Source organism: Saimiri boliviensis, chromosome 4 (assembly GCF_048565385.1).
Source record: "Saimiri boliviensis isolate mSaiBol1 chromosome 4, mSaiBol1.pri, whole genome shotgun sequence".
In the NCBI taxonomy this organism is placed as follows: Eukaryota; Metazoa; Chordata; class Mammalia; order Primates; family Cebidae; genus Saimiri; species Saimiri boliviensis.
This window is the reverse complement of record NC_133452.1, coordinates 138,953,231-138,980,731: the sequence shown is the minus strand read 5'-3', so window position 1 is coordinate 138,980,731 and position 27,501 is coordinate 138,953,231. Positions and strand designations below refer to the sequence as shown.

Below are 27,501 nucleotides of genomic sequence, written 5' to 3'. Positions count from 1 at the left end.
TAATAAATTTTAAATTTTTGATTATTTCTACACTTCTAGTGAACTTACTAGGATTGTTTCATTAGTGTTCTGAAGAAAATAATTTCTGTAACATCTGAAAACAAATTTTCCAACTGTTTTTCTCTTGTTGAAATAAAATGTCCAAAGGTATTTTTTTCTAATTTTATGTTTACTTATATTTGCATACTTAAAATTGGAAAAAAGAATTTTGAGGATGTTGCAAGCGTATGTTATAGAAGCATTATTTAACTGGAAAAATAAAATACTAACTTTTGACTTCCAGTAGTTAAAAACTTAGTTGTGTCTTTTTTTTAATGTTAAGTGGTTAAAGGGTTTTTTTTTTTTCTTCCAAGATACTTCTTACAAGCATTCGTGATAACATGTATCTTTCCTTTGATATATTGATGAAATGATAACTCAGATACTAATGTGGGGCAGTTAAAAGATACAGCTAGATGCTAAGAATATTTATTTCCAGAATTTTATTTTGTATCATTTTTCCTACAAATGTTACATAGAATTTTATAATTAGAAATACAGAAATACTATAGTGATGATTTCTCATGCTATAGGGTCCTGTGCCCGTTTGCAGTTTTGTATTCAGAGTAATCTATAGTTATTCCTCAGGTAACTTTGAGAGGTTACAACCAAATGCTTTTGATCTTACAAGCACCTATTCATTTGAGTGTGTTTCTTAGTGGGCTTACTATCTTTAAATAGCCACACTGAAGTCCATAACAAATATCATAAAATTCTGATATAGTTTTCACTGTTACTTTTTTATTGTGTTTAATATTTTTGTGATGTAATTTTCATTTTAAGACATAATTTTCACATTTGCTGTATGTGTAGAGGCAAACTTTATACATTTAAAATGACACCACCACTGATCAATCTCCTAAATTGTAGGAATAGTGATCAGAGTAAGTGTCTTTTCTGTGGTGTTCTCAGTGGTGATTTAAAGTTTCTAATTTAAACTTTGAATCATAGAGTCAGAATTGTATAGCTAAAAAGACTTTTAAAATTGCATAGTACAAAGCCCTAATTTTTACCGGTATATCTTACAGGATAGGTCAGTGGCTCTGTGAACTGCCGCAGAACCCCATACCAACTGCATGACCATGAAGAGTCTGAATAAAATCAGTCCCTGCCTCAATTTCAAATGTGGGGAACAATTTGTTAGTATTGGCCCAAATGAAAACCTTTTATCAGGGCTAAAGGTAATAACTTCCTACTTGACAAAAGGCTTTTTAAAAATTTTCATCCAGAAAAAAAAATTCTAGGAATAGTTCATTTCTAGAGAAAATTTACTGCCAGGAAAACAAGTAACCTCTCAAAACTCATATGAATGCAGCATTAGTTTAAAAAGGACAGAGTTAAACACAATTTTATGTTGTTATGGGATGTTAAAAACTGCACCCGGCCAACATGTGCTTTATGTAATATGCATAATTTTCTTAACGAGATATTGCTAAAATATTGTAAGGTGAAACAAGACAAAATAGGCTGATACGTGAAATATTTAAAGCCTTTTGCTGATTTTGTATTTTGTAGAAACTGTATTTTTCTTCTTTTTTATAGAAATGCTTACTTATGAAACCAGTTCATACTTGTGATAATTTTGCGAGTTAGAAATATTAAGTCATGTAATTTAAAAGGAGTGTCAGAATTTTCAAGGTTTTTTGTTTGTTTGTTTTTTGACACTTGGTCATAAATAATTTGTGACAACTGATATTTAAAATGTTTATATTACTTTTCAAAGCATAAGCTTTCTAATTCTCTATAAAACAACTCATGCTAAGATGATTTTTTTACAGTAAGAAAAGTACAAGTGTTAGGGAGAGAAATACATTTTTTTAAATTGCATTTTAGGTTTTGGGGTACATGTGAAGAACATGCAAGATTGTTGCATAGGTACACACATGGCAGTGTGATTTGCTGCCTTCTTCCCCATCACGTATATCTGGCATTTCTATTTCTAAGCCAATACCCACTGTTTAGTTTGCAGGGCTCATGCACACAGCATGTGCATCTGTGAAGCTCTACCTTCTGGTCACTCAACAAAAACACACCTTCCAAATGTATTCCAGATGCTGATTAGTCCTGACTGGCATGTGCTGTTCTAGCTCCCTGCTGCTGTGTTTACTTCTGGTAATGCCAGGGTACCAATTAGAAAATTAGCCCATGTTTACCTTTCTTTTCCTGATACAGAAAAGTGATGATGTGGTTTCTAATAGAACAAAAGCATATTAATTAATACAGTTTCTGTTATTAAAGGAAAAGATAAGTCAATCTTTTAACCATTACAAAAGTCAAGATATCAAAATGGTTTAATATTAATTTAAAGTTATAAAAATACCAGTTTTGGGGAGAAAACTTTTTCTGAAATAATCGTATTATTTGTGGGAATGGTATATAGTGTATTTTCAGGAAACTAGGAAGTGTTTTCCTTCTTAATAATAAATTCATAGTCCTGAAACCTTCAAAAGTAAGTGAAATTTAACATTTTAAAGCGTTCTCTTATTATACTTTTAAAATGTACATTTTAATATAAATTATAAATTTGTATATGTATTTTTAATGTGTTGCTAAGTTTGGGCCCCTTTATTTTCTTCTTTAAAGTATGTTAGAAAATTTATATTTTGGTATTTATTTCCTGAATTTCAAATTGATAGAAGTGACAGCTGTATAAACTTCAAAGGAAAATGTCATAAATCACTAAAACGTCGACACACACTTGTATTTTATATGAAAAAAGTCAATTAGAAAAAAAATTCTTCACTGTATTTTTTTACTCTGTATCACATATTTCTTGTAACATAGTGGATTATATAAGTCTTCTCATCTTAGCTGTAATATACTCCAAAGTACAAATGTATGCACAGCATTTATTTATCACAGTGGTCAAAACATTGTAAGTCTTCTAAAAAATTTGTATTGCACTAAGAAATTTGTTCAAATGGTTTAATTTCTATTTCTATAAGGCCGACCAAGTAGAATGTGTGAGTATGTAGGGAGATAGATGATAGTGCGTCTCGTCCAGCGGCATGCGACAGAAGGGCCCTGAGATCGGGCCTTCTCTCACCATACAATCTCTGTTTACCTACTCTGCTTTGTGCTTCTTTGTACTATATTTTTATTGTTTATTTATCTATTGTTTATTTTCTGCTTCCATCACCAGAATGTAAACACCTTGAGAGCAGGGCCTTAGATATTATTCATCACTTTATCCCCAAGGCCTGCAATTTTTCGCATGTGGAAGGTGCTCAATAAATACATGTTAAGTGTTATTGAATAGCTTGCATTATCAGAGGCACCATCATATTACTTTAATTTATAAACGTGTTTTGCACCTGAAAACAAATCCATAGGCTTTTAATATTTTATTAAGTTATAAAATAAAAAAATGTATTTTTTAGTGTCAGTCACTTACTACATGTGGGTGGGAGTTATTTGTGGAAGTTTCAGTGACTGTGGGGAATATGGGTATATATTTAGCTCTTATCCCTGAGAAGATAGCAGTGGAGATGAGCAATACGTAGCTGTTAGTAAACTATGGACAGTAGAATATGAAGTCAGTTAAATTATATACATTCTCACTGCTGTCAGAGGGCAGAAAAGATAGATTGCACTTCAGGTAGATAAGAGTAAGAGGTGGCTTTATGTAATAGCTTTATTTCAAGTTGCATCTTCAGGATGTGGGTTTAAATGGATGAAGAGAAATAATGAATGAGGCCTTCAGGTAGAGAGTATAGCAAAGAAGACAGGAAATTGTAAGGTACATTTTTGTAGGGAGAATATTTAAGTGTCCTATGCACAGTACTATAAATACTCTGTAAATGAACATTGAATTCAGTTTATTTTGAAGGCCTTTTAATACTCAGCTAAAGAGCTTAGAGTGGTGTTTACAGACTAACAGGCAAATTTTACCACTTCATGTCAATGTCTTACTAACTTGTTTGGCAACATGGAATTCTATTCCTAATGGCTTTTGCAATCTGTTTTAGAGAAGTTGTTTCCTAATTCTCAAGATAATTTGGGTTGGAAAACATTGAGATAGACTTTATCCTGCGGTTTTTCTGGAAAACTTCTGAGAAGAGAATTAAACAAGCAGTATTTGAGTGTGAGACAATAAAGACAGTTTTTTGTTTTTTGCTTTTTTTTTTTTGAGACAGAGTTTCGCTCTTGTTACCCAGGCTGGAGTGCAATGGTGTGATTCGGCTCACCGCAACCTCCGTCTCCTGGGTTCAGGCAATTCTCCTGCCTCAGCCTCCCGAGTAGCTGGGATTACAGGCACGCGCCACCATGCCCAGCTAATTTTTTGTATTTTTAGTAAAGACGGGGTTTCACCATGTTGACCAGGATGGTCTCGATCTCTTGACCTCATGATCCACCCGCCTCGGCCTCCCCAAGTGCTGGGATTACAGGCTTGAGCCACCGCGCCCGGCCGTTTCTTAACAGTAGTAGAATGTTCTGACTTCTGGAATATGAAGTGTGAGGTGAAAAGGAACAACACTAGGTGACTTGGCATCAAGAATAGCAATAGGGGGTGAAATCCCACGTGTCCAAGAAACAAATGGTGGGTTTTGGAGATTAAAAATGTATAGTGTGATATTAAGGGAGAAGTCAGAGAAGATTTATGCTGCAAAAATGTGTAAGTTGGCCGCATTTAAAGGAACAGAAGAGTTCAAATTCCATGATTTTTTTATAGTGCCAAAAGTTGTTTTACAAAATATGATTTTTCTTGCTAATTTTTGTGTTTATAGCATCATCTTCCCACCACCCTACAGTTTTGCTGAGCTGGGAATGACTTTTAAAGTCTATTTAGAGAATATAGTTTTTGTTTTATATTTAAGAGTGCAGCAGTTGAGCAAGAAATAGCCTCAGAGGAGCAGTCCATTAAATCAACTAAGCCAAGAGCATGTAGAGCATACGGAAATCCCTCCTTTCTTTCCCAGGTAGCCCAGGCCTGCACAGTCCCATGTTGGATCTCGATAATGATACCCGTCCCTCTGTGTTGGGCCATCTCGGTCAGACAGCGTCCCTGAAGAGAGGCAGCAGCTTTCAGTCTGGTCGAGACGACAGTAAGTATCTCCCTCCACTGCCAGTGGGTCTTTTAAATTTGTACTTGTGTAATTTCAAACATTCTTTTGGAAAATTCCCCAATTTGTGTTGTTTCTGAGTACTATCAGCCATCACCTCTTTTGCTTGTAACAGTAACTACCCAGTAATTTAATAATTAAAATATATTTGACATTTAAAGAAATGCTGTTTGATTTTTAATTAAGTCATTGGGTGCAGATCAGTGTTTATTCAACATATTTACTTCAAGTCTGGTTTTACTTTTTCTGTGGTTGAATTTTTTTAAAGTGCCACAGAAAAAAATTCTGTGAGAACTTTATTAAGATGGAATTTGCAACAAAAGTAATTTCTTTCAGCATATCTTTTTTGATGAAATTTAACTTTGGTTTGGAAAGAGGGATTGGTTGTTAATTAAACATAAAATAATTACAAATACTTTTTCCTAAGATGAAGCATCTAAAATTTTAAGTATATTGCATTTCTGAACTTTCTGGAACTCTTTCCCTATTTGAGATACAATATGATCGACTATCATGCTTTCATGCACCAAATTAGATGCCACTAGTCATGAGCCTTTTGCGATATCAATAACAGATTTAAGAAACTTAAATAGAGTAATGGAAATACCTTACCTTATATTAAATTCAGATACCTCTAAAGTTGTTTTAAAATGTTTTACATTATTCTCACAAGCATTGAAGTACTGAATTTTTCTAAGGTTTTATTATTATAAATGAATGTTCATCATAAGAACACCTTAAAATTAGATGATTCATTTGTACTAAATGAAGGGCTTCTGTACTGTTGGTGCTCCTTCTTGTCCAATTCCTGTTCCTCTCCCAGCTCACCAAATGTTAGAATAAACAATGTTATATGAGAACCATTTGCTCCTACATTCTATGAGGTGGCATCTAACATTATGTAATGTTCATTGTAATTGCACAGAGGAGTTGAGATCTTTTGAAACATTATTCTGAGAAAGATACTGTGTAAGAATCCATTTGCTGCCATATAAAGCTGTGTTAGTCTGTTTGTGTTGCGATAAAGGAACTCTGAGGCTGGGAAACTTATAAAGAAAAGAGGTTTATTGGCTCACAGTTCTGCAGGCTGTATGGGGAGCATGGTGCTGGCACCTGCTTCTAGGAGGCTTCAGGAAGCTTCCAATCATGGCAGAAGGCAAAAGGGGAGCCAGTGTGTCACATGGCAGGAGAGAGAGAGTAAGGGAGAGGATGGAGATACCAGGTTCTTTTAACCCATTTTCCGTTTAGGGAAAAAACGTGCAGCTTACTGCCAGCACTCACTTAATTTTACATGAACATGCTCTTTGAGGCTGAAGTAAATCTCACTGATTTTTCAGCGTGAAAACAAAGTATAAAATCTGTTCCTGGGGCCAGGTACAGTGGCGCAAGCCTGTAATCCCAGCACTTTGGGAGGCCAAGGCAGGCAGATCACAAGGTCAAGAGATCGAGACTATCCTGGCCAACATGGCAAAACCCTGTGTTTACTAAAAATACAAAAAATTAGCTGGGCATGATGGCGTACATCTATAGTCTCAGCTACTTGGGAGGCTGAGGCAGGAGAATCTCTTGAACCCAGAGGTGGAGTTGCAGTGAGCCGAGATCACGCCACCACACTCCAGCCTGATGACAGAGTGAGATCCCTACTCAAACAAACAAACAACAAAAAATCTGTTCTCAGAATTATTTCTAACTAGAACTCGTCTCTAATCCTAATGTAATAGAAATGTGTATGGTCTTCCATTAGGATTAGAGACAACACTGTTCTTGGGTCAAATGGGGAATGGGTGAAACAGCTGGATCTTGTGTAAACTAATAGAGCAAGAACTCACTCAACATTGCAAGGAGGACACCAAGCCATTCATGAGGGACCTGCCCCCATAACCCTCCTCCAATGTTGGGGATCACATTTCAACATGAGATTTGCTGGGGACAAAACATCCAAATCAGTCAAAGGCAAACTTTCAGTGCTTCAATTTTTAGATTTTCTTGTCCTGTTTTTCACCTTGTCAATGGACCTTGACACAGCTGGCTGTGGCCTGTGCCCTGCCATCTGGAAAACAGGCGTTATCAATTCCTGTTGGAAAGAAGAGTCTGTCACTGCTGTCTCCAGATGGAACCCACTAACCTCAGAATATCATCATGATGCATTCACCTGGTTATTTGACTGTTCTGTTAGATTCTAAGCTGTAAAGGGTAGAGTCTGCCTTGTTCAGCATTCTGAGTGAGTTTTGATCCTGTGGAGCTGCATGATGAGCACATGGTTGATCCTCAATAAATATTGACTGAATGAATAAATCAAAGTTTACAACGTGACCTTAAGAACCATTCCTTTCACACCTGTGAAAATGAATTTAAAACTTTTTCCGCGACTTCTAGCATAGACAAAGGGCTAATATGCCTAATAAATAAAGAGGCTCTACAGGATACATAGAGGAAGTCTCAGTGGTTCATATGTATGTGAATAGACACTAACCTCACAATAAGAAAAAGAGAGATAGCCTAACACTACAGTGAGATATGAGGTTGGCAAAAATGCTTGGTGTTGATCATTTTGTTTTGGGTTTTCTGTATTAGTTGTTGATTGGTGAGGCCACTACTTGCAGATGTAATTGGTGGAACTAGTGTAAATAACCCCTTTAGAGGGTAATCCCATAAATCTATCAAAATTACAACTATGTATGCTCTTTTTCCCAGCAGTTCTTGTTCTGGAATTTTATTCTGTGCTTACACTTGAGCATGTGCTAAATGATATAGGTGTACAGTTACTGGTTGAAACATTAATTTTAATTGCAAAAGACCAAAGATAGCCTTATCCATTGCAAGGGAACTTGTGAAATTATGATACATCCAAAATGTGAAAGGCCATGTAACTGTGGGGAGAAAAAGAGGAAGCGCCTTATATTTGAATACGGAAGAACTCCAGGATCCACTGCTAAATGGAAAAAGTTAAGCTTCAGAAGAGTGTGTTTGGTATGCTTTCATTTGTGTAAAAACCAAAAATATGTAAAGAACAGTTGGAAGGGGGAAAAACAAATTTATATTTGCTCGTATATTTAAAAAGTATTTCAGTAAGAGTCACGAGAAACAAGTGACAGTGGTTTCTTCTGGCTGGGAACTGGGCTTATGGGAGTGGAAGGGCAGAAGTAGACTTTTCACTGTGTACCTTTCACATGTTATTTTCTAACCATGCATTACCTGGTCAGATTACTATTTAAATTATTAAATCATTTGTTAATAAAATTATTTTAAATTTTATTAATATAATTTATAGAATTTGCCCCTCCTTCACTGGAATAACAACAGCAAATCCTTTTGCCTGGGGGTATTTGGAAAGGAAGCTAGCGGTTTGCCTGGCTGAGGGAGTAAAAGTTCTTATGGGAGGCTGACCTGCTCCTAAAGTTGCTGAGTAGGAGTTAGAGCCTGATCCGCAGCGTGGCTGCATGGCTGTGTTGTGGACTGGGCAGGGTGGACTCCGCAGTGCCCCTGCTGCGGCCAACTAGGGGATTGTGAGGCAGGAGGCAGGCAGGAGGGAACAGGGTGAAGGCATGGCCCCAGGGGTTTAAAAAAAAAAAAAAAGGAGGGACAGAGGAGATGGTGAGTGGGTCCTGAATCTCTACACTTGCTTTATTCCCATGAACCTATTCTTCTCACAAGAAGTCTAAGCCCTTATTTCCCAATTACTGCAGTAACTGTGTTAAATAATGTATAACCAAAGAAGTTTCCGCATTTCTATTTTTTTTTTTAAATTTCTGTATTATAGACGGGGTTATTTAGTATGTAATTGCGCTTGAATGTTTCCTTGTGACAACTGGATTCCTTCCGGCTTTCTCACCTCCTAGGGTGTATGACAGCATTTCTCACAGGCTGATAGTAGCTGGAATTTCACAACTGGCTGTAGAGCAGCCCTTGGCTTTGCCTACCTTTGCTGTTGGAAGGCATGACTTTTGGAAGAGACATATACTATCCAGAAGACAGGGCTGACAAGTCAAAGCCACTTCCTCTAGGTAGCCCTCCCAGTGCTGAGGTGTGGCCACCTGGTCCCTCGCCCTGGCCTGCTGGTCAGCTGTGATGGTGGGGTTACTCTTCCTTGCCCTCTGGCAAGGAGAAAAGTGGGGGTATCTGGCTGAGTGCACCATTGCCAATGTCAGCTAAATGAGCCACAAGCTTCCACACAGACTCAGGCTATTGCTAATGCATGTTTGAGTTTTCGGAGGTGCACAGAGGGGATAGCAGTATGCTTGAAGATATATTCTTGATTCAAAAGTATAATGATGCTATTTTCTTCTTTTCCCTCTTAGCGTGGAGATATAAAACTCCCCACAGGGTGGCCTTTGTTGAAAAATTGACCAAGCTTGTCTTAAGCCAGCTGCCTAACTTCTGGAAGCTCTGGATCTCCTATGTTAATGGAAGCCTCTTCAGTGAGGTGTGTATATGGGCTCAACTAGAGATGGAGCTGAGTCACTGTGCATTTCTGGTCTTAAAAATGTTCGATTTAAGTGATTTTTTTTAAATGTAGTGGCCCAGCATCTATAACTGTCGTCATAGTTTAAGATTAAAGTGTTATAAAGCCCTCTCACTTAGTAGCTATATGACCTCAAACTAGTCACTTTTCCTCATGTGCAAAAGGAGAATAGTCTGAGCATCTATCTTAACAAGTAGTTGTAGGGATTAAATGAGATAGGGAATTAAAGAAAAAAGAAAGCTTCAACTGTTTTCAGGGACTCCAAATTGAGATAATGCCAGTCAGGCCAAATTCTGGGTGATGTGTGGTGGACTGTGAACCAATGATGAAACAAGGATAACACCTCAGCAGCCTGCATCCAGAACAACGTAATCCATAGAATATGCAGTTTCCTTTGGAAAGAATTTAAAGATTCTGCAATCTAGCCCCATTATTATCAGCCTACGGAAGTTTTTATAAGCCTGTCGTCCATCTTCTGTAGCCACACATTTATTGATGCTTAGTATCTTCATCATATTATGATTGTAGCATAGAACACATGAACATGAAGGAATGACTCTTACTGTTGTGTGTGGCACATGGAAGCCAGCCTCGTTTGTTACTTTCTAACCTCACCTCAAGTAAGGCCTCCAGCTCCTGGATGTAGATTCCAATGCCATTTGTCCAGTTGCCCAGGGCACCCTACCTGGAAGACTCAGAAGACAACTCTATTTCATGTCTCTGCAGGAGCACTCTCTACGCCAAGAGCTCTAGAGGAGATAGGTGTCTTCTCAGGGTAAAGGCTCCTTTCTGCTTCTTTTTGACTTGGCAACACAAAAAGTGGACATGGACAAAGGCTAAAACCGTTTTTTGTTTTTTTTGCTCAAAGGCACAGCCTTTGTGGTTTAAGACCTCCCCTTCTTGGCAGAAAGTGGCTAAGTGTCAGAGCACCTTGGGTGTCTTTGGAGTCTGATTTGACCATGGACATAAATTCATGCTGATATTAGGGAAATAGAGATGTGCTCTGGAACTTTTTTCTTTGTATATTTTAACTCCAAGTGCCTACTATCTGTGTTGCAAACCCACTGGATTCCTGCAGCCTTGTTTATATGAATGGTTGGTTTTCTAATGCATGAAATTGACCAAAAACAGAAATGTGTAATGCATGAACACAAACTCCTTAGTGCAGGAAAGCCAATCTTGTAAGCAAGACTTATCAATGCATTTTTTCCTTTAATTTCAGTATTCAGTTACTTTGTGGATTATATAAAGTTAACATTCAAATATTAAAGCAATATATAACTTTCTTTTCTTTGTTAGTTATGCATGAACTCTATTGAAAAGTTAGCTATACAGAGAAGTTCTTCCATAAAACAAATGTCAGGTTTCACAGGTCTGTGTACATGAGAGTTGCTTATTGCTGGCTTAGGAAGAGAATGCTTTCATTTCAGTTTTGTCCTGATAAGTTTTTCCAATACTCTGCTTTTGTTTGTGTCACCATCAGTTTGTGTCTCTTTGAATCTCAGCATTGGGTCCCTTGCCTTCTATACAATGACAGTAGTGGCACTGTAGGCACCAGCTTTCTCTCCGTGACTGCTCTGTTCCTAAACCAAATTGTTCATGCAGGCAGGAAAGATGAAATGCTTCCCTGTCATGCCTTTGCACAGGCAGCATTCATAGGTTTTCGCACAGAACACTAGGAGCATAATGGAAATATCCAATGCCTATAACTTACTAACTGTGGCCTTAGGCAGATTACTTCTCTGCACCTACTTTTATAGGACTGGTTTGAGAATTCAATGAGTTAGTTTAAGTTAAGTGCTTATAATAATGTCGGACAGATAAGTAAGAGTTTCTTCTTCTTATTTGGAATGAAATTTATTCCAGTATTTCCACCATTGAAATCTCATCGGCCTATCAGTGAACAAAATTTTGTAACATTAGAAAACAGTAAACTGATGAACTGCTGGAATAGAATCGAATAATGTCAAGATGAATCAACTCATCTAAAGAATTAGTCTTTCAGGACACAGGTTTTAAACCACGGTGTTTGTTTCCAGCCAAGTGGAATGAAATGTCCCTCATATGCATCAGTTCCCACAGGTTGCCCACCACACATGGGCAGTAGTCGCCTTCCATGGAGTCTTTTCGAGACATAAAATTCCGAAGAATTTTTGTCCTAGGATATTTTAGTGAACAGGGAGCTTTTTTACAGATTATACATAATTATATACCAAACATATAAATGAAATATTTGGTCGTAGATGAAAAATAAATGATCTACTTCAGAACTCATGAACATTAATGTTGAAATGAAGAAATGACTCTTAACTGGTTGTGCTGAATTGGATATGCCTATGATTTCTACCTATTTATGTTTATAAACTTGAAAGCTTATAGCAGGCGTCCCCAAACTTTTACACAAGGGGCCAGTTCACTGTCCCTCAGACCGTTGGAGGGCCGCCACATACTGTGCTCCTCTCACTGACCGCCAATGAAAGAGGTGCCCCTTCCTGAAATGCGGCGGGGGGCCGGATAAATGGCCTCAGGAGGCCGCATGCGGCCCGCGGGCCGTAGTTTGGGGACGCCTGGCTTATCGCAATAATTATTAATTACATGTAATTTTCTCTGCAGATTTGGGCATGTTCTGAAACCATGTGCCCTCTTCTGAAAAGCTAGAGGAAAGCGCAGGGCTGTAGGAAGGAGCAAAGGAGCTAGGGGTGCATGCTCCCTTTGCCTGTCTGCAGGTGAAATCCAGACGCTGGATTCAGTTAATACTGGGAAGAGTTCTGAGGCTTTTGATAGCTATTTAATCTCATGCAAGAAAGCTAGATACTTTTTAAACACAATTTACTTGTATTTTCTTATTTTTCTTGTTATAAAACTATCTCATATTAAGAGCCCATCCGTTAAAAATGTAGATGAAGTTTCCAACAGTTTTAAAAATAGTCAGTTCTTCAAACCAATGAAGACCATGTGAAGTAACAAATGTGAATCAAAACAGTGAAATCCAGCCGTTACTCTCACCACAAAGTAGTTTTGGTCTGTGTGTGCAGGAAAGAGTTAAGGTTTCTAGTTAACGAAATGGTTAATAGTAGGTTAAGATCTCACCTTTAGATATATTTTAAATAGATAGTGTATTTTTAGATAAAAATCTTTAAAACATTCAAATAATTGTTAAATATTAAGTCAGCATTTTAAAAAGTTACATCTCCACATATGTAATTAAAATGCATCACACATTCCAAAATTAGATTTTCTTTTAAAAACAGGGTAAACTACATAATCCATTGTGTTGGAGATAATTAACTCTATTAAATTAAAACAATAAGTAACAACTGAAAGGGGTCTGCCCCACAACTAACCCCCTCCCCCTCTACTTTTCATATGTTTGGAGAAAAGTCCTGGATTTTACAAAATTACCCTCCGGTAGGTTCCATCATCCACTCATGCATACCTGTTTGGGCAAAATTGTTCTGGGAGAATTTAGCCTTAATTTTTGCATATTATTTAACAACCAATTCTCACTCTTTTCTTTGAATTAAAAATATGTAATAGAACAAAAGACTATGAAGTAATCTTCCCATTGCACAGTCCTACTATGTGCAAAGTTTGGCGTCCGGTACTGTGGAGAGTATAAGCAGAGGAGACGCCCTTTGACACTCAGACACTTGTATTTTTGTACTGGCATGTGCCTCCCTCTGGAGCACGGTGGAGCAAGTCTACATGAGTCAGGGTGCCCCCCGGGCAACAGAACCAATAGGGGGTGTGTATGCATATACCTGCAGTCACACACACAAACATGAAGAGATTTATTGTAAAGGGTTGCCACGTGTCATTATGGAAAATGACAAGCCCCAAGGGTCTGCAGGATGTGTTGCCCAGCTGGATGGCTGATGCTGTTAAGTTCCAGTTCGATTGTCAGCCGGCTTGAGACCTAAGGAGAGCAGATGTTTCAATTCAACTATGAAGGCAGATAAAGCCCAGTGTCCCAGCCTGAAGGCAGTCAGACAGGAGGAGGCCTCTAACTCATGAGAGGATCAGCTCTTTTGTGCTGGTCATTCAACTGATTGAGTGAGGCTTAACCACATCCAGGAGAGGCTCTGCTATGCACAGTGCACATGTTAATCTAACCCAGAGTAATGTTGCACCAAATGTCCAGCAGCACCCTGTGGCCCAGCCAAGATGACACAAAATTAACCATGACGAGGGCCTTAACAAAGACAGCTCCTGACATTCTAGTAGGTGCTGGGCTCTGCAGCAGTCTCTGAATTCATCAAGCAGAGCAGTCCTCTCAAGCCCCAACCTTCACACAAAGCTCTCCAACCTCTGCCTATCCCATTTGCTGACACCTTACATCTCCAGGAGAAGAATTGAGCCTGTTAGGTTTGAAAGAAGCATTTCATAGGGTTACGCCTGGCCGATCTGCCTCCCAGGGCCACTCTCATGTCAGGACCCGGAGTATTCAGGGCAGTTACCCTTTTTAAAGTATATTCAAGAAGGTCTGGGAGAACCCTAAACCTAGGTGATTATTCACCAGGTACCAGGTACTGAGATACACATGCATGCATGCACACATAATATATGCACACATATATGCATGCACACACAACAGACACACTACACCATGTACACATGTGTATACATATATGGCAACGTAATATATAACATGCATATAAACACATGTGTACATACTCAATATGTAGGCATACACACAAATTTACATACATATCTGCAATATAAATAAAACAGTGACCAAAATAAGCATGACCTTTCCTCTTCTAGAGACAGAACCAAAATAATTTTTTAAATTATTATTTTAAAAATTCTAGTAAGAGCTATAAAAGAAACAAATAGGTTTGTAAGATAGAATATCAGCAGTGGGATGGAAGTCAGGAAAGGCCTCTCCCTGGAGGTGATACTGAAACCGACACGTGGCACAGGATAAGGACAAAACCACACAGGATAGGGGGAAGCAGGCCCTAGGCAGCAAGAAGGATGCCCACAACACCAGGAGAACAGCTTGGCATATCTGAAAAAGAAGGAAGCCCCGATGGGCAGAAGCGTTTCTGAGCAGTGGGAGGGTTGGGAGGGACAGGCTTAGCTGTCAGCGGCTTTATCCCAGGCCATAGGGCAGGGAACAGACCAGCTTTCCAGTTTTAAAAAACACACCTTGGTTGCATGTTTGCGATGAATTGATGGGGACAAATGTAGGGGAGAGGCAGGAAACTGGTAGCTTGGATGAAGCCTTCATCAGTGGATGTTGGAGAGCAGTTGGTAGGTTTGCTTATGTTTTGGAAGTGGTGTTAAGGTGAGGGAGAGAAGAGAAGGATTGCAGTGTTACTCCCAGTGGGCTCCTGAGTGAGCAAGAGTGCATTTACCAAGCCAGAAAGACCTGAGGAACAGAGTGCTTGGAGGAAGTTTCAGATTTCCATTGATGATACGGTAGATTGAGATTCCTGGGAGTTATTCAAGATTCACATCTGGGTCAGAGAGGAGGTATTTGGGCTGGAGGTAGAGATTTGGAAGGCATTAGGTAGAAATGATATTTGAAGCCACAGGAACACACTAGACAGTATAGACAGAAAAGAAAAAAAAGTGCCCAAGCCTAAGACCTAACAAACTGCAACATGTAGAGAAGAGCTCTGTCACCTCAGTGACCAGGGCATTCATTTGCTCTATGCCCGTACCCCGTATCACCAACACTGTTCTAATTCTGATCATCACACCGGACTTTCAGAAAGCAGCTGAGCAGACATTCAGAGCCACTGGTGTTACCCAAGCAGGTGCAACTTAGGTGGGAGTCTCTCTGGGCATGTGTCTTTCCTCACTGCAGTACCCACGGCAGCTGGTTCTTCCTCAGGTGGGCTGTCTCAGTCACCTGGGCTTACCTGCTGCTGTCTGAGCATGCCTGTGCTCACCTGGACCACCGCAGCATCCTGCTGGCTGGCCATGCTCGCTGGCCCCTCTCATTCCTTCTTACTGTAAGTTCCTTCTCACTTGTCTTAAACATAAAGGAAAAAGCAATGTATGTGTTAAACCCTGCTGTACAAAGAATTCTGAGTGTCATTGACCAATGAACTCAGGAGTTAGCTTTTTGAATGATTATTGAGGTGAATTGCAGGTTTAGTTTTTATACATACCTTTAATTCTTTAAGACAAAAATATATTTCTATAAAGAAAAAAATGATAGGCTGGGCGCAGTGGCTCACACCTGTAATTCCAGCACTTTGGGAGGCTGAGGCAGGAGGATCACCTGAGGTCAGGAGTTTGAGACCAGCCTGGCCAACATGGTGAAGCCCCTTCTCTACTGAAAATACCAAAAACTAGCTGGGTGTGGTGGCAGGCACCTGTAATCCCAGCTACTCAGGAGGCTGAGACAGGAGGATCACTTGAACCTGGTTGTAGTGAGCTGAGGTTGCACGATTGCACTCCAGTGTGGGCAACAAGAGTAAAACTCCATCTGAAAAATAAAAAAAAAAAATAAAGGAAAAAAAAAGAAAGAAAGAAAATGATAAAAGTTACATAGTTTAATATAAAATTTTAAAATGAATATAAACTAGAGTTTGAAGGATATTTATCTATGCATGTGCTGCCCATATTTTTGTCAGATGTGTCTGATAGTTTTGTTGAAAACACCCAACAGTCCTAACCCATATGTTACTTACGTCAATATGTTCATTATATAAACTAACTCTACATGCAGCTTTTGTAGCTTATAAAGAAATAAATATATGTACATGCACATAATATTGCTTGTATTTTAAAATTAACATAAAGTCAGTATCATGATCATTTACAGTGCACCTGTTCTTAACTTGAAAGGTCTTGACTTGTCATGCATTAACCAATGATGCATGAGGTTTTAACCATAAAGGTTAACTTTTGCATTATGTAAAGGATGTGTCAATTTTATTTTACATTATATAATTTTGCTAATGTTTCTTATTTAGAAAGTTTCCTAGGCCTGTCCTTCTGGGTCATTTTATATAATAATATTTAGTTAGAAAATGTGTTAATAAAAAGTTAATTGAAATCCAATTGAATAGGTTTCTCTTTTAGTCAATATAGTTTTCCATACGTTAAGGAGAAAGAAATATTGGACAAAAACGTGAGTTATCTCAGTAAACAAAAATTAATTCTAGAAGGAAGAATGTATTTTCTCCTAAATCGCACTGAGAATCTCTGAAGGAAGAGCTATAGTTTATAGTATTTTAAAAATAAAATGACAGATTTCAGATTAGGCTTCCTTTGGTTTCTTTACTAGCTAATGAGAAATGAAGTGGACAGTGTTATCCTGGGTATGATACTGAAATTGTTGATGAAAATGGTATATGAAATTCACCTATAAAATTGGTAGTTTCAACTTAATTCTTAGATTCATTTATGGGACTTCTCATTAGAATAAGGAAGATTTTCTAATTAATCATTCTTTAATCAGAAACATAGATTATGCTATAAGCATTCCTTTTAATCAATTTATAACCATATTGAACGTTCTCTTCATGTACAAGTGCTAAAACATTTATTTTTATAAATTATTTCTAATATGTTTTATTTTGTTTTTTAATTTTTAAGACTGCTGAGAAGTCAGGCCAGATGGAAAGATCAAAGAATGTAAGGCAAAGACAAAATGATTTTAAGGTGAGTAAGGGATAGTAAGTGTGTAGACATTTTTACAGGGGATGGTTTTTCATTTCTCATTTTGTGTTCAAGACATCCGTTATTGCCCAGGCACCATCTTTTAGTTACTGTCATCTGATTAATGACATTTTAGTGCTGTTGTGCTTGTTCCTGGTTTTCTAGAAAATGATTCAGGAAGTAATGCACTCGCTGGTGAAGCTAACCCGCGGAGCGCTGCTCCCCCTCAGCATCCGGGATGGGGAAGCCAAGCAGTACGGAGGCTGGGAGGTGAAGTGCGAGCTCTCCGGACAGTGGCTCGCTCATGCCGTCCAGACCGTCAGGTGAATATGGACACATTCTCAGAAAAAGGGGTACATTGGTTTTTTAGTTTTGGAAAAAGCATACTCAGTATGGAATATTTTTAATACGTTCAGTGAAGGAATTCCTTTTCTTCTCCTTGTCCTTTTGCCCCCACTGTTTCCTGTTGGTTATTTGACAGCTAAGCTTCTCAGCATTCCTGGTGTTTTATGTCGGAGGAGAATATTCTACTGTTATACATCTTCTCTGTTTTACTCAGTATTACTGTTATCGTACAATCCCTGTTGTGATCTGTTTCTGTTTTCAGCCTCATGCTGTAGCGTGTAAGCTGCATGAAGAGTGATTATACAGCGAAAGTGATTCTAGGAATTGCTTTGCCATCCCACTCTGCTCACCTTCGTTTGGTTGTGTTTGTTCACAGGCTTACTCATGAATCGTTGACTGCCCTTGAAATTCCTAACGACCTTTTACAGACCATCCAGGATCTCATTTTGGATCTCCGAGTACGTTGCGTAATGGTCACATTGCAGCACACAGCGGAAGGTGTGTTTAGAAAAGTTGGTGACCTTTACTGTACAATGATTATCTGAATATGCCACCTCCTTTCAGCTTCCAAATCCTTGAAAATAAGAGGAAATTACTCTTCTGGAAATTTGAATATATTAGTTCATCTTACTTCTAGCTGCTCAATGGACTCCTTTCTCTTTTTGTGATGTATTTTCAAGTCAGTTTAGTTGAGAATTAAGACCATGCAGAAACTAAAATGGATATACTTGAAAATGTTTAAAGATGCAAGAACATTCTTATGACAGCTGTTAAGTAGAAGACATAGGATATAAAATGTATGTAAAGTCTCATCTCAGTTTTGAAAATATGTGGATGTATTGTTTTAAATTTTAATTTATAGAAATCGATGTCCAGTCAAAGGACATTGATTTGTCTCTTAGCATTGCTTCTCTGGATTTTAGAAGTTATGGATGATTCTTGTTTTCTTCATGCTTTATAAATTTTTCAGAATTCTCTACATAAAATTATAAAAAAACGATAAAGCTTTTCTTTACAAAGCAGCTGTTGGGTTATTAAATTTTTTCAAAAACAGTCAAGAACACGGCTAAAATGGCACAGGCCATTACTATCTACTGCCAGTATTTTTGGGTAGGAAGCTTACATCCCTACAAAATTGGTGGGTGATACACTGTGCAAATAGGAAGGGAGTGGAACCCAGGTGAGAAGTTGGCCATTCCCTCTTAGTTTCTCACCTCCTCACCTAGGAACCTGAACCTGCTCAGTCCTGAAGGTTTGAGCAGGTGGCATTCCCTTACCCAAGTGAGAATCATAACTGCCCTTGTCAGCAATGTATGGGATTCAAAAGTCATCCAAATTATTCATCAGAAATTTTAGGAAAAAAATTACTATATGGCTTATATTGTACATATCTAGTGTTGTGAAGAATCCTGAATAAGTAATAAATCGTTGTCTCAAGTAGTCATTAAATCTAACCTAGAATTCCCCAAATTCGACTTTGCAGTAGAACCTTTTATTTAATTAGTATCTCATTAGAATAATCCAGAGAACAATATGTACTTAAATCCTCAAGTCTATCAAAATCATATTCTTGCCAGCTTTCACCAAGTTTTTACAAACCTACATAAAACAATTAAAAATCATAACCTGTATAAATTTTTAATCTGTATAAAATTTAGTGAGATAATTATAATAAAAAGTATTTGTGTGCTTGTTTTCATATAGAAATAAAGAGATTAGCTGAAAAAGAAGACTGGATTGTTGATAATGAAGGACTGACTTCTCTAGTAAGTTTAAATTGTTTTCCATTACTAGTCAGTAGTATATATTTAAAATCAACGGTTTATCGTATTAATAAGGACCATATGCTTCATATGTTGCAACTGTAAATAGAAATATAAATTCTTAACGTTTTTTATTCTCAGAGACATTTTTGCTTAACACTAACCATAAATATTAAACAATTAATGAAAACAGTGAGTTTCTTATAGAGTTGACCTTTTTCATCCTGTATAACTTACTATTTTTGTTTGAATTACTTTTTAAAAAATAGAATATGCTTAATTCTAAATTACTCAACAACTTAAGCTTTTCAGAAAAGCAGGATAGAAGAGATGCTGTTGGTGGCTCTGAAGCCAAACCAAACCAAACAAACAAAAACAACCACCACAGACCACAGCAGATACATTCACAGGCCAGGCAGCCAACTGTGACCTGTTTCTAGACTCTTCATCTTCTCAGCTGGGACTTTTAGGTTTGAAAATCATCTTTGTGATTTCTTGGGTTTTCACACTTATCTCACAGGTGCTCAATGGAATGCTGTTTTCTTTTTGTGATGTATTTTTCATCATGACTGTGCCAGTGGCGATGCCCAGGCAGCGGCTGAAATGTCCCAGTAGCTTTCACCAGGCAGAGACTTCTGTCTCTCACAGTGACCTGGCAGCCTGGTCATGTAGTCAGTGCCCAGGGCTGCCTCTGTCCTTCTTCCCTGTGACCCTTCACACTGGCTTCTACACAGGCTGGCCTCATGGTCACTCATGACCTGGCTGCTGTCAGGAAGAAAGGCCAGTCCCTTCCCAGGAGCCACAGCTTACAACTCTCCTCTGATTGGTCGGAACACATTCTGTGCCTGTCACTGTCAGCAACAGAGTCTGGGAGAACACATGGCTGCTCCTGTTTTCTATCTTACCTTATTAAGAAAAAAGGATAGCAAATGTAGAACTACCAGTTTCTGCCTTAGATAAGGAAACTAGAATGAAATGGTCATGACTTGCCCAGATTTACAAACCAGTGATGAGTCAGGCTGTCAAGAAACAATGATCCTGCATAATATTTTTACATTTCCTTGAATTTCTGTATAGTCGTCCCTTGGTATCCTTGGTGAGGGTTTCTTCCAGATCCCTTTATTCTCAAGCCCCTAAAAGTTGGCTTTCTGTATTCTTGGACTCTCTATCCTGCCAGTTCTACCATTGGTGGAATTCACAGATGCAGAGCCCATGGGCATGAACGGCTGACTGTACTTCTCATAGGTGATCTTCTTCTAGGGGCTGGGGAATTTTTGACTCATTCTGTTCTTCCAAAGTTCAAGATTCTAAAGTTATTATAAATACATCATATTTTTGTACCTTACTTTGTATATAATAAGGTGATTTAGAAAAGCAATGCTTACTAACAGTTTTTTTGCAAATTAAATCATGCTTAAATCATGATTTAAATGAGTTAGAGAAGTTTATTTTTAATAAGTCAATTATAATTTTATTTTATAGACTATTTTATAAAATATTTTTATAAAATCAGGCCTGTTGTGGTGGCTCACACCTGTAATCCCAGCACTTTGGGAAGCTGAGGCTGATAGATCACCTGAGGTTAGGAGTTCAAGACCAGCCTGACCAACATGGAGAAACCTCATCTCTACTAAAAATACAAAAATTAGCCGGGCACGGTCCTGCATGCTGTAATCTCAGCTACTCGGGAGGCCAAGACAGGAGAATCATTTGAACCTAGGAGGTTGCAGTGAGCCAAGACTGCACCACTGTACTCTCTCTTGTTGCCTAGGCAACAAGAGCAAAACTCCATCTCAAAAAAAAAAGAAGAGAGAAAAATTTAATTGATTGGGTCTCTGTTTGTCACAATTATTTGTAATTAAATAGAAACTAGTCTATAGCTAATTCTCCTTCACACTAAATCTTTAGAGAAAGGTATAGACCTGCACCATCTGCACAAAAAGACAATGTAAACCATCCCCACTTTTTATATTGACTACATGGGAGATAATAATATTTGATAGATTGCATTAAATAGATCATATGAAAATTGACTTTATTACTTTATTTTTAAAATCTTTTTAAAATGTGATTACTGGAAAATCTAAAATTTCTTACGTGGCTTATGTTTGTGGCTAACATTATACATCTATTGGACAGCACTGGTACGAAGGGAAAATTTATTGCACTTGATTTGGAGTCAGAGCCTAGTTCAATTCTCCATGCTGTCCTAAAGAAGCCATGTAGTCTGTCTGAACCTAGGGTCTTAGTTTGTAGACAAAGAGCAGAATATGTCTTCACTATGATGTGGGTTAGGATGCAATGAGATTCTGTGGACTAAAGCACCTAGTAAACTGCAATGCTCTGGACAAACATAAAGAATGTTTACTGTTTTCAGAGCTCTTTTATATAAACCTATCCTAATTATCATAGCAAGCTTGAAGACAGTCCAAAAGGGGTCATTGGGCCACCATCCACGGAATCATTTGCCCAAGATAAAATAGGCGCAGGCTGGTTAGACATACGTGCCTCAAGTCAGTCATGTGCAAATGAAAAATATTACATGTTCAATTTGAGAAAACAGAGTCTGCTGTCAAGGCTCTACGCCTGATTTTTAAAATCTCCCGTAAATTCAATAACTCTGAGCCATAAAACAGGGATTGGCTTCAGGTCCTTCTTCAGGTCAGTGCCTCAGATACACATGGTCAGCCCGTGTGTGCTTTCCTAGAAGCCTCCAGACCTCAGGAGTAGCCATTTGCCTGATTGTGATACATCAGCCTCTGTGAAAATGCTCTGAAATAGTTGCTGCAGAAATTGCAGAAATCTCTTTGTAGTTTATTTTTAAAGTTTAACTATACCAGTGCAACTGCAACCATAAAATAACTAATTTCATGTTTGATCTCATACACAAGCCACATAACCATCGGCAGGGATGAGATAACTGACGCCCAGTGCACTTTGCAAATGAATGAGCCCTAGGAAATAGCACGTCTGGAGTCAGCCAAGACATTGTCTAGCCAGATGTCCTTGATGAAATGTCCTACCACGATAAACCTGATAACACTGGGTCAGTTTTTTAGCTATTCCTCATGGACCTCTTAAGAGAAAAGGTGAACCGATGCTTAGAGCACAAGTCTAGATTCCAGCTTGGAGTATTAGTATTTTAACACAGTATGTATATAAAATTCTTAGACTTTGAACAATGATTTAAATTGTATAACCCTAACATCTTATCACATACCCAAAATAAGAAAATGTATATTTTCTTAACATTTCCTTAGTACCAATCCCATTTGTTTGAGAGAAGAAAACTTTTTTCTTCCCTTGTGACTGGGATAGGAAAATGCTGCTTATCCCATTAATGGCGTCAGGTTCAAGGACTACCTTCCTGTGACTGTCCCTCAGCTGAGGCATTCTCTCTGTTTAGAGCTTCGCTTCAGGGCTCTGAAACAGCTCACTTGAAAGCATCCTGTTTTCTTCTCATGTTGAAAATGATTTCTGCCTTTTCTCAATTTGGATAATTCTGAGATTCTTAGAATTTTCTTCTTTCAGAAGAAGTGGAATGATTTGTGATAACTCGACAATCAGCTAAATTGGATGACTCACTGACAATACACAGAGATAGGCCTATTTCTTTCTTTTGCGATAAAAGAAATAGTGAACGTTTAGACTATCACCTACCCCCAGTTCAACTGAAAGCACTCATTGAACCTTCTAGTATTCTGTATCCACTCACTATATTAGTATGAGTATGAAAATAAAATTAATAAGAAAGTTGAGTTCAGATTTAATAGAAGAAATCTAAATAACCACACATGAGCATCAACGTACATTTATTTGTTTATTTATTATTTTTATTTTGTTTGAGCAAGAGTCTTGCTCTGTTGCCCAGGCTGGAGTGCAGTATGCAATCTCGGCTCACGGCAACGTCTGCCTCCCTGGTTCAAGTGATTCTTCTGCCTCAGCCTCCTGAGTAGCTGGGACTACAGACACGCGCCAGCACACCCAGCTAATTTTTTTGCATTTTTAGTAGAGATGCGTTTCATCATGTTGGCCAGGCTGGTCTTGAACTCCTGACCTCAAGCAGTGTACTTGCCTCGGCCTCCCAGAGTGCTCGGATTACAGGCATGAGTCACTGTGCCCAGCCAGACATCAACATTTAATTGCCCACAGTTGAATTTCAGATTTGATTGTCAATATTACAGTAATAGTTGTCATCGTAACATCTTAAATTTACATACCTTCTGAGGTGGGTAGGTTAGATAAGTAAAGTCAGTAACCTAACAAATGTTTTGCCTCTTTAAATGCTTTCTGTGCAGTTGGTATTTCATCCTGTATTTCTTACTTTATTATTGTTTTTGTACTTTCACTTTTAATTGTTTTTTTATAATGCCCTCTGGTGGTTTCAAAGTGCCATAATAGTATGACACTAAAGGCGAGGCACTGTTTTAGCTTTCATTAAGTCTGGGTTCCTTTCTGTAAGAAAATAAACCTTTCTTTTTAAATGATGTATTTAGTTGTCACTTCCTTTATTCTCCTCAGTTTTCTTCCCAAACTCTTGTAAAAATTGATGCATGTGTTGAAGAGGGGTTCTCACTCCCAGTGTTTACATAGAACTGGTTAGCTGACCCTTGAGCCTTCCGTGGCTCACTGCCATGATGAAGTCCTGCCCCCTGCCCCATCTCTCAAGACCTGTGCTCACATTTGGTGGTTGCGATGTGCTGCTTTTCCTATGATCCGCTTTCCCAGTGGGTTCTTGCCCACTCTGTGACCCGTGTACACTGTCTTCTGAGAATTTGCTCCTCTCCTTCCCTGTTCCTTCAGAGGGCTGGTCCCCCTTGCCCTTCCCTTCTCAACATCAATGTTCTCGCCGTCTTGGGGGCCTTCTGTGACTGTCCTATTTAGAGCAGATCCCTCATCATGATTGTTGTTCTGAGTTATACTTCTTTTATTCTTGAGGCTTATTATATCAATTTATTTCTGTACCTTTTTTTAACCATTTTGTCCACTGTGACTTCTGATAATGTCTCCTGCCTGAAATATACACATAATGAGAAGGCTATCTTACTTATTCCTTTATCTTTTTTACCTAGAGTAGGTCCTGGCACAAAGTCAAAACTTAAACATGCTTAGGGAGCTAAGATGTTAAGATTCGTTCTAGCTTATCTTGAAATGTCATTGGTTGGATGTATTTTCAAGTTTCATTTTCTGACTTGATGTAGATAGAAAATGAATATTTACAATCTCTCTGATCTAAAGATCCTGTACATCTCTAGATCATTATTATTAACATTAAATTTTGCTTAACAGTTCAAGAGATGTGGAAGATCCAGGAGACTGAGCTCATTCCAGAATGTACCTCAGAAATAGCATTCAAAATGTAAACTCATTATATCTGTTCCTCGCTGTGTATCAGCCTCTTAGAAGAGTAGAATTTGGAAGAAAATTTTTAGTTCTATTTGACTTTTAGTTGAATTAGATATACTTTAGAGTCTCAAGATTGATTCATTCTAAAATATGAAGTACAAAACATATGCCAAACCTAAAACACAGTGACTAGGAGATTACTTTGCAGATTGTGTTTCTGTTCCTTTCTATTAATCTGGAAAATTTGGAGTTTGGGGCCATATTCATTTCTGTGAAATATGTCTTAGTAGCCAGAGTTTGCTTTTGAATTTTATGATACACTGTCTTAGTAGCCAGAGTTTGCTTCTGAATTTTATGATACACTGTTTTCCTTTCAGCCATGTCAGTTTGAACAGTGCATCGTGCGTTCTCTACAGTCACTGAAGGGTGTTCTGGAATGCAAACCAGGAGAGGCCAGCGTAAGTATTCCAGTTCTGCTTTGACTCCACAGTTTCCCAGGGAGTCCATGGGAATCATAGTTGTACATTTTTGACTCTGCATTGCAAGGTTTTTTCTCTCTCTTTGCTTGCTTGTTCCATTTAGTTTATGTAGGTATGCTGATTTCTGATTCCAAGACAGGTTGATGAAAGTTAAAATGTGAGTGTGGGTGTTGTAGGTAGAGCAGTTATAGTGATAGCACTTTTTGGACAGTGAATGATGAGGCTGGATCTTGACCATCAGCCCAGCATGGCATTGTCTTCTCAAGCTCAAGTCACCACAATGAGGAAAACCACCATTGGGCCAAGTCTTCTCTCATGTTCCTTTTTAGAGTAAGGACACCTACTCCAGAAGCAGTGTTCCACGTTTTGTTTTGTTTTTTTTTTTTTGAGATGGAGTTTCGCTGTTGTTACCCAGGCTGGAGTGCAATGGCGCGATCTCGGCTCACTGCAACCTCCGCCTCCTGGGTTCAGGCAATTCTCCTGCCTCAGCCTCCTGAGTAGCTGGGATTACAGGCACGCGCCACCATGCCCAGCTAATTTTTAGTAGAGACGGGGTTTCACCATGTTGACCAGAATGGTCTCGATCTCTTGACCTCGTGATCCACCCGCCTCGGCCTCCCAAAGTGTTGGGATTACAGGGGTGAGCCACCGCGCCCGGCCGCAGTGTTCCACGTTTTAAATGTTGTTTTGTTTAGTTCTGTTTTTTTTTTGAAACGGAGTCTCATTCTGTCGCCCAGGCTGGCGTGCAGTGGTGTGATCTTGGCTCACTGCAACCTCCACCTTCTGGGTTTAAGCAGTTCTCCGCCTCAGCCTCCCAAGTATCTGGTATTACAGGTGTGTGCCTCCACGCCCAGCTAGTTTTTTATATTTTTAGTAGAGACAGAGTTTCACCATTTTTGCCAGGCTTAACTGTTTATGTCTGACTTCATACACAAAAAGCCTTGTTTTCTTAGCAAAGTACAAAAATTTTAATCAGAATTCTTCCTTACAGGTCTTTCAACAACCTAAAACACAGGAGGAGGTTTGCCAACTAAGCATCAATATCATGCAGGTAAAAACTGAAAGCAGTAATGCCCAAAGCCTCAAATGATACTAAGTATTAGTCAACCCCTCTCCTATTTATAATCTGCCAATGGCATACACTAAATATGTATTTTTTTCATCATGTTTGTGTATGTAATAGTTTAGCGTAAGTAAGGTAACAAAGTTTAATGTAAGATTAATTCGGACTTTTTTTTAGCAATACCCAAATGTTTCATTTATGTTATGCTCCCCTCTTTTGTGTTTTCTTGGTACTTTATATATATTCTGTTAGAGCACAGTGTAAATGAAATGATAATGAGTTGTTCACATTATATCGATGTAAAGTATTTTTATTGGGACCAGTGCTTTGCAGGCACATAAAGTTGAGAATGTGGATGAGTGAATGAGAAAAAGTTTTTTTCCTAAAATATCTTTACAAAGTTAATAATTGATCAAAACTTAGTCACTTCTAATTTTCTATTACGTGATAGATATGGATGGGATATATATTTCTGTCATTAATGTAGCATATATAATATATACACATATTCATATATGCACACAACGCCACACCACTTATGGTATATATAATTCTACTTTATGTAAAGTTATCTAGGAGTTCATTCCTCTGAGAATTCTGAAACTTACTTTTTCACTTAGGTTTTTATATACTGTCTGGAACAGTTAAGCACCAAACCTGATGCAGACATAGATACTACACAGTAAGTAAAAATCAAATTAATCTCATTAATGCATTTAGGAGAATTAAAAATACAAACTCAAGTTTTATACTTGATCTTGTATCCTAAGACTTCTAGTTAAGAAAGATTTTTCATATTAAACTAATAGTTGTTTTTTATATTTGACCTATATTATTTCCATATTTAGCTTTTAACTCATGTTTGCCTTATTAGAGACATACCGAGCAAATTGAAGACATAATTAGCTTATTAATTATCCAAAGAACAGGTTTTATAAATAATAAAGTATTAAATGTAAATGCATAACTCCTAGTTGATTATTTTTACGTTTCTGGCGGTAGGGGAAGGCACTCGTTAGAGACTAAGCATATTGGTAGAATTATGTCTGGGTCAAGCTTAGTTATTGGAGCTCCAGTGGACACATATTAACTCTTGATGTTTACAAAGCCATGTGGTAGTTATTTTATAATGCTATTCTATAGGACACCATTGTAAAGTGCTGTTTTTTTTTTTTTTTTTTTAAGAAATCTGTTCTTTCTGAATTATACTTGGCATGTGTAACTTCTGTGTACCTAAGAGTTATGCTCTGATACAGTAATACTGAAATAAATGCCTCTTATATCTTCAGTTGACAATTTGGAAATTTATCCGTGTTTGTCT

General features: G+C 38.0%; 1 protein-coding gene across 3 annotated transcripts in view; it reads left to right on the top strand.

Moving 5' to 3' along the window:
- The window catches only part of EXOC2 (exocyst complex component 2), a 216,493-nt gene that overhangs the window by 112,857 nt on the left and 76,135 nt on the right, over window positions 1–27,501 (top strand). For all 3 annotated transcript variants that reach the window (XM_039462698.2, XM_074398378.1, XM_074398379.1), the window contains exons 12-20: window positions 4,959–5,084; window positions 9,401–9,525; window positions 17,122–17,187; window positions 17,350–17,507; window positions 17,906–18,027; window positions 19,234–19,295; window positions 25,016–25,096; window positions 26,109–26,168; window positions 26,801–26,862. In XM_039462698.2, coding sequence (XP_039318632.2) covers window positions 4,959–5,084; window positions 9,401–9,525; window positions 17,122–17,187; window positions 17,350–17,507; window positions 17,906–18,027; window positions 19,234–19,295; window positions 25,016–25,096; window positions 26,109–26,168; window positions 26,801–26,862 — 862 coding nt within the window. The remainder of the gene's footprint in view (window positions 1–4,958; window positions 5,085–9,400; window positions 9,526–17,121; window positions 17,188–17,349; window positions 17,508–17,905; window positions 18,028–19,233; window positions 19,296–25,015; window positions 25,097–26,108; window positions 26,169–26,800; window positions 26,863–27,501) is intronic.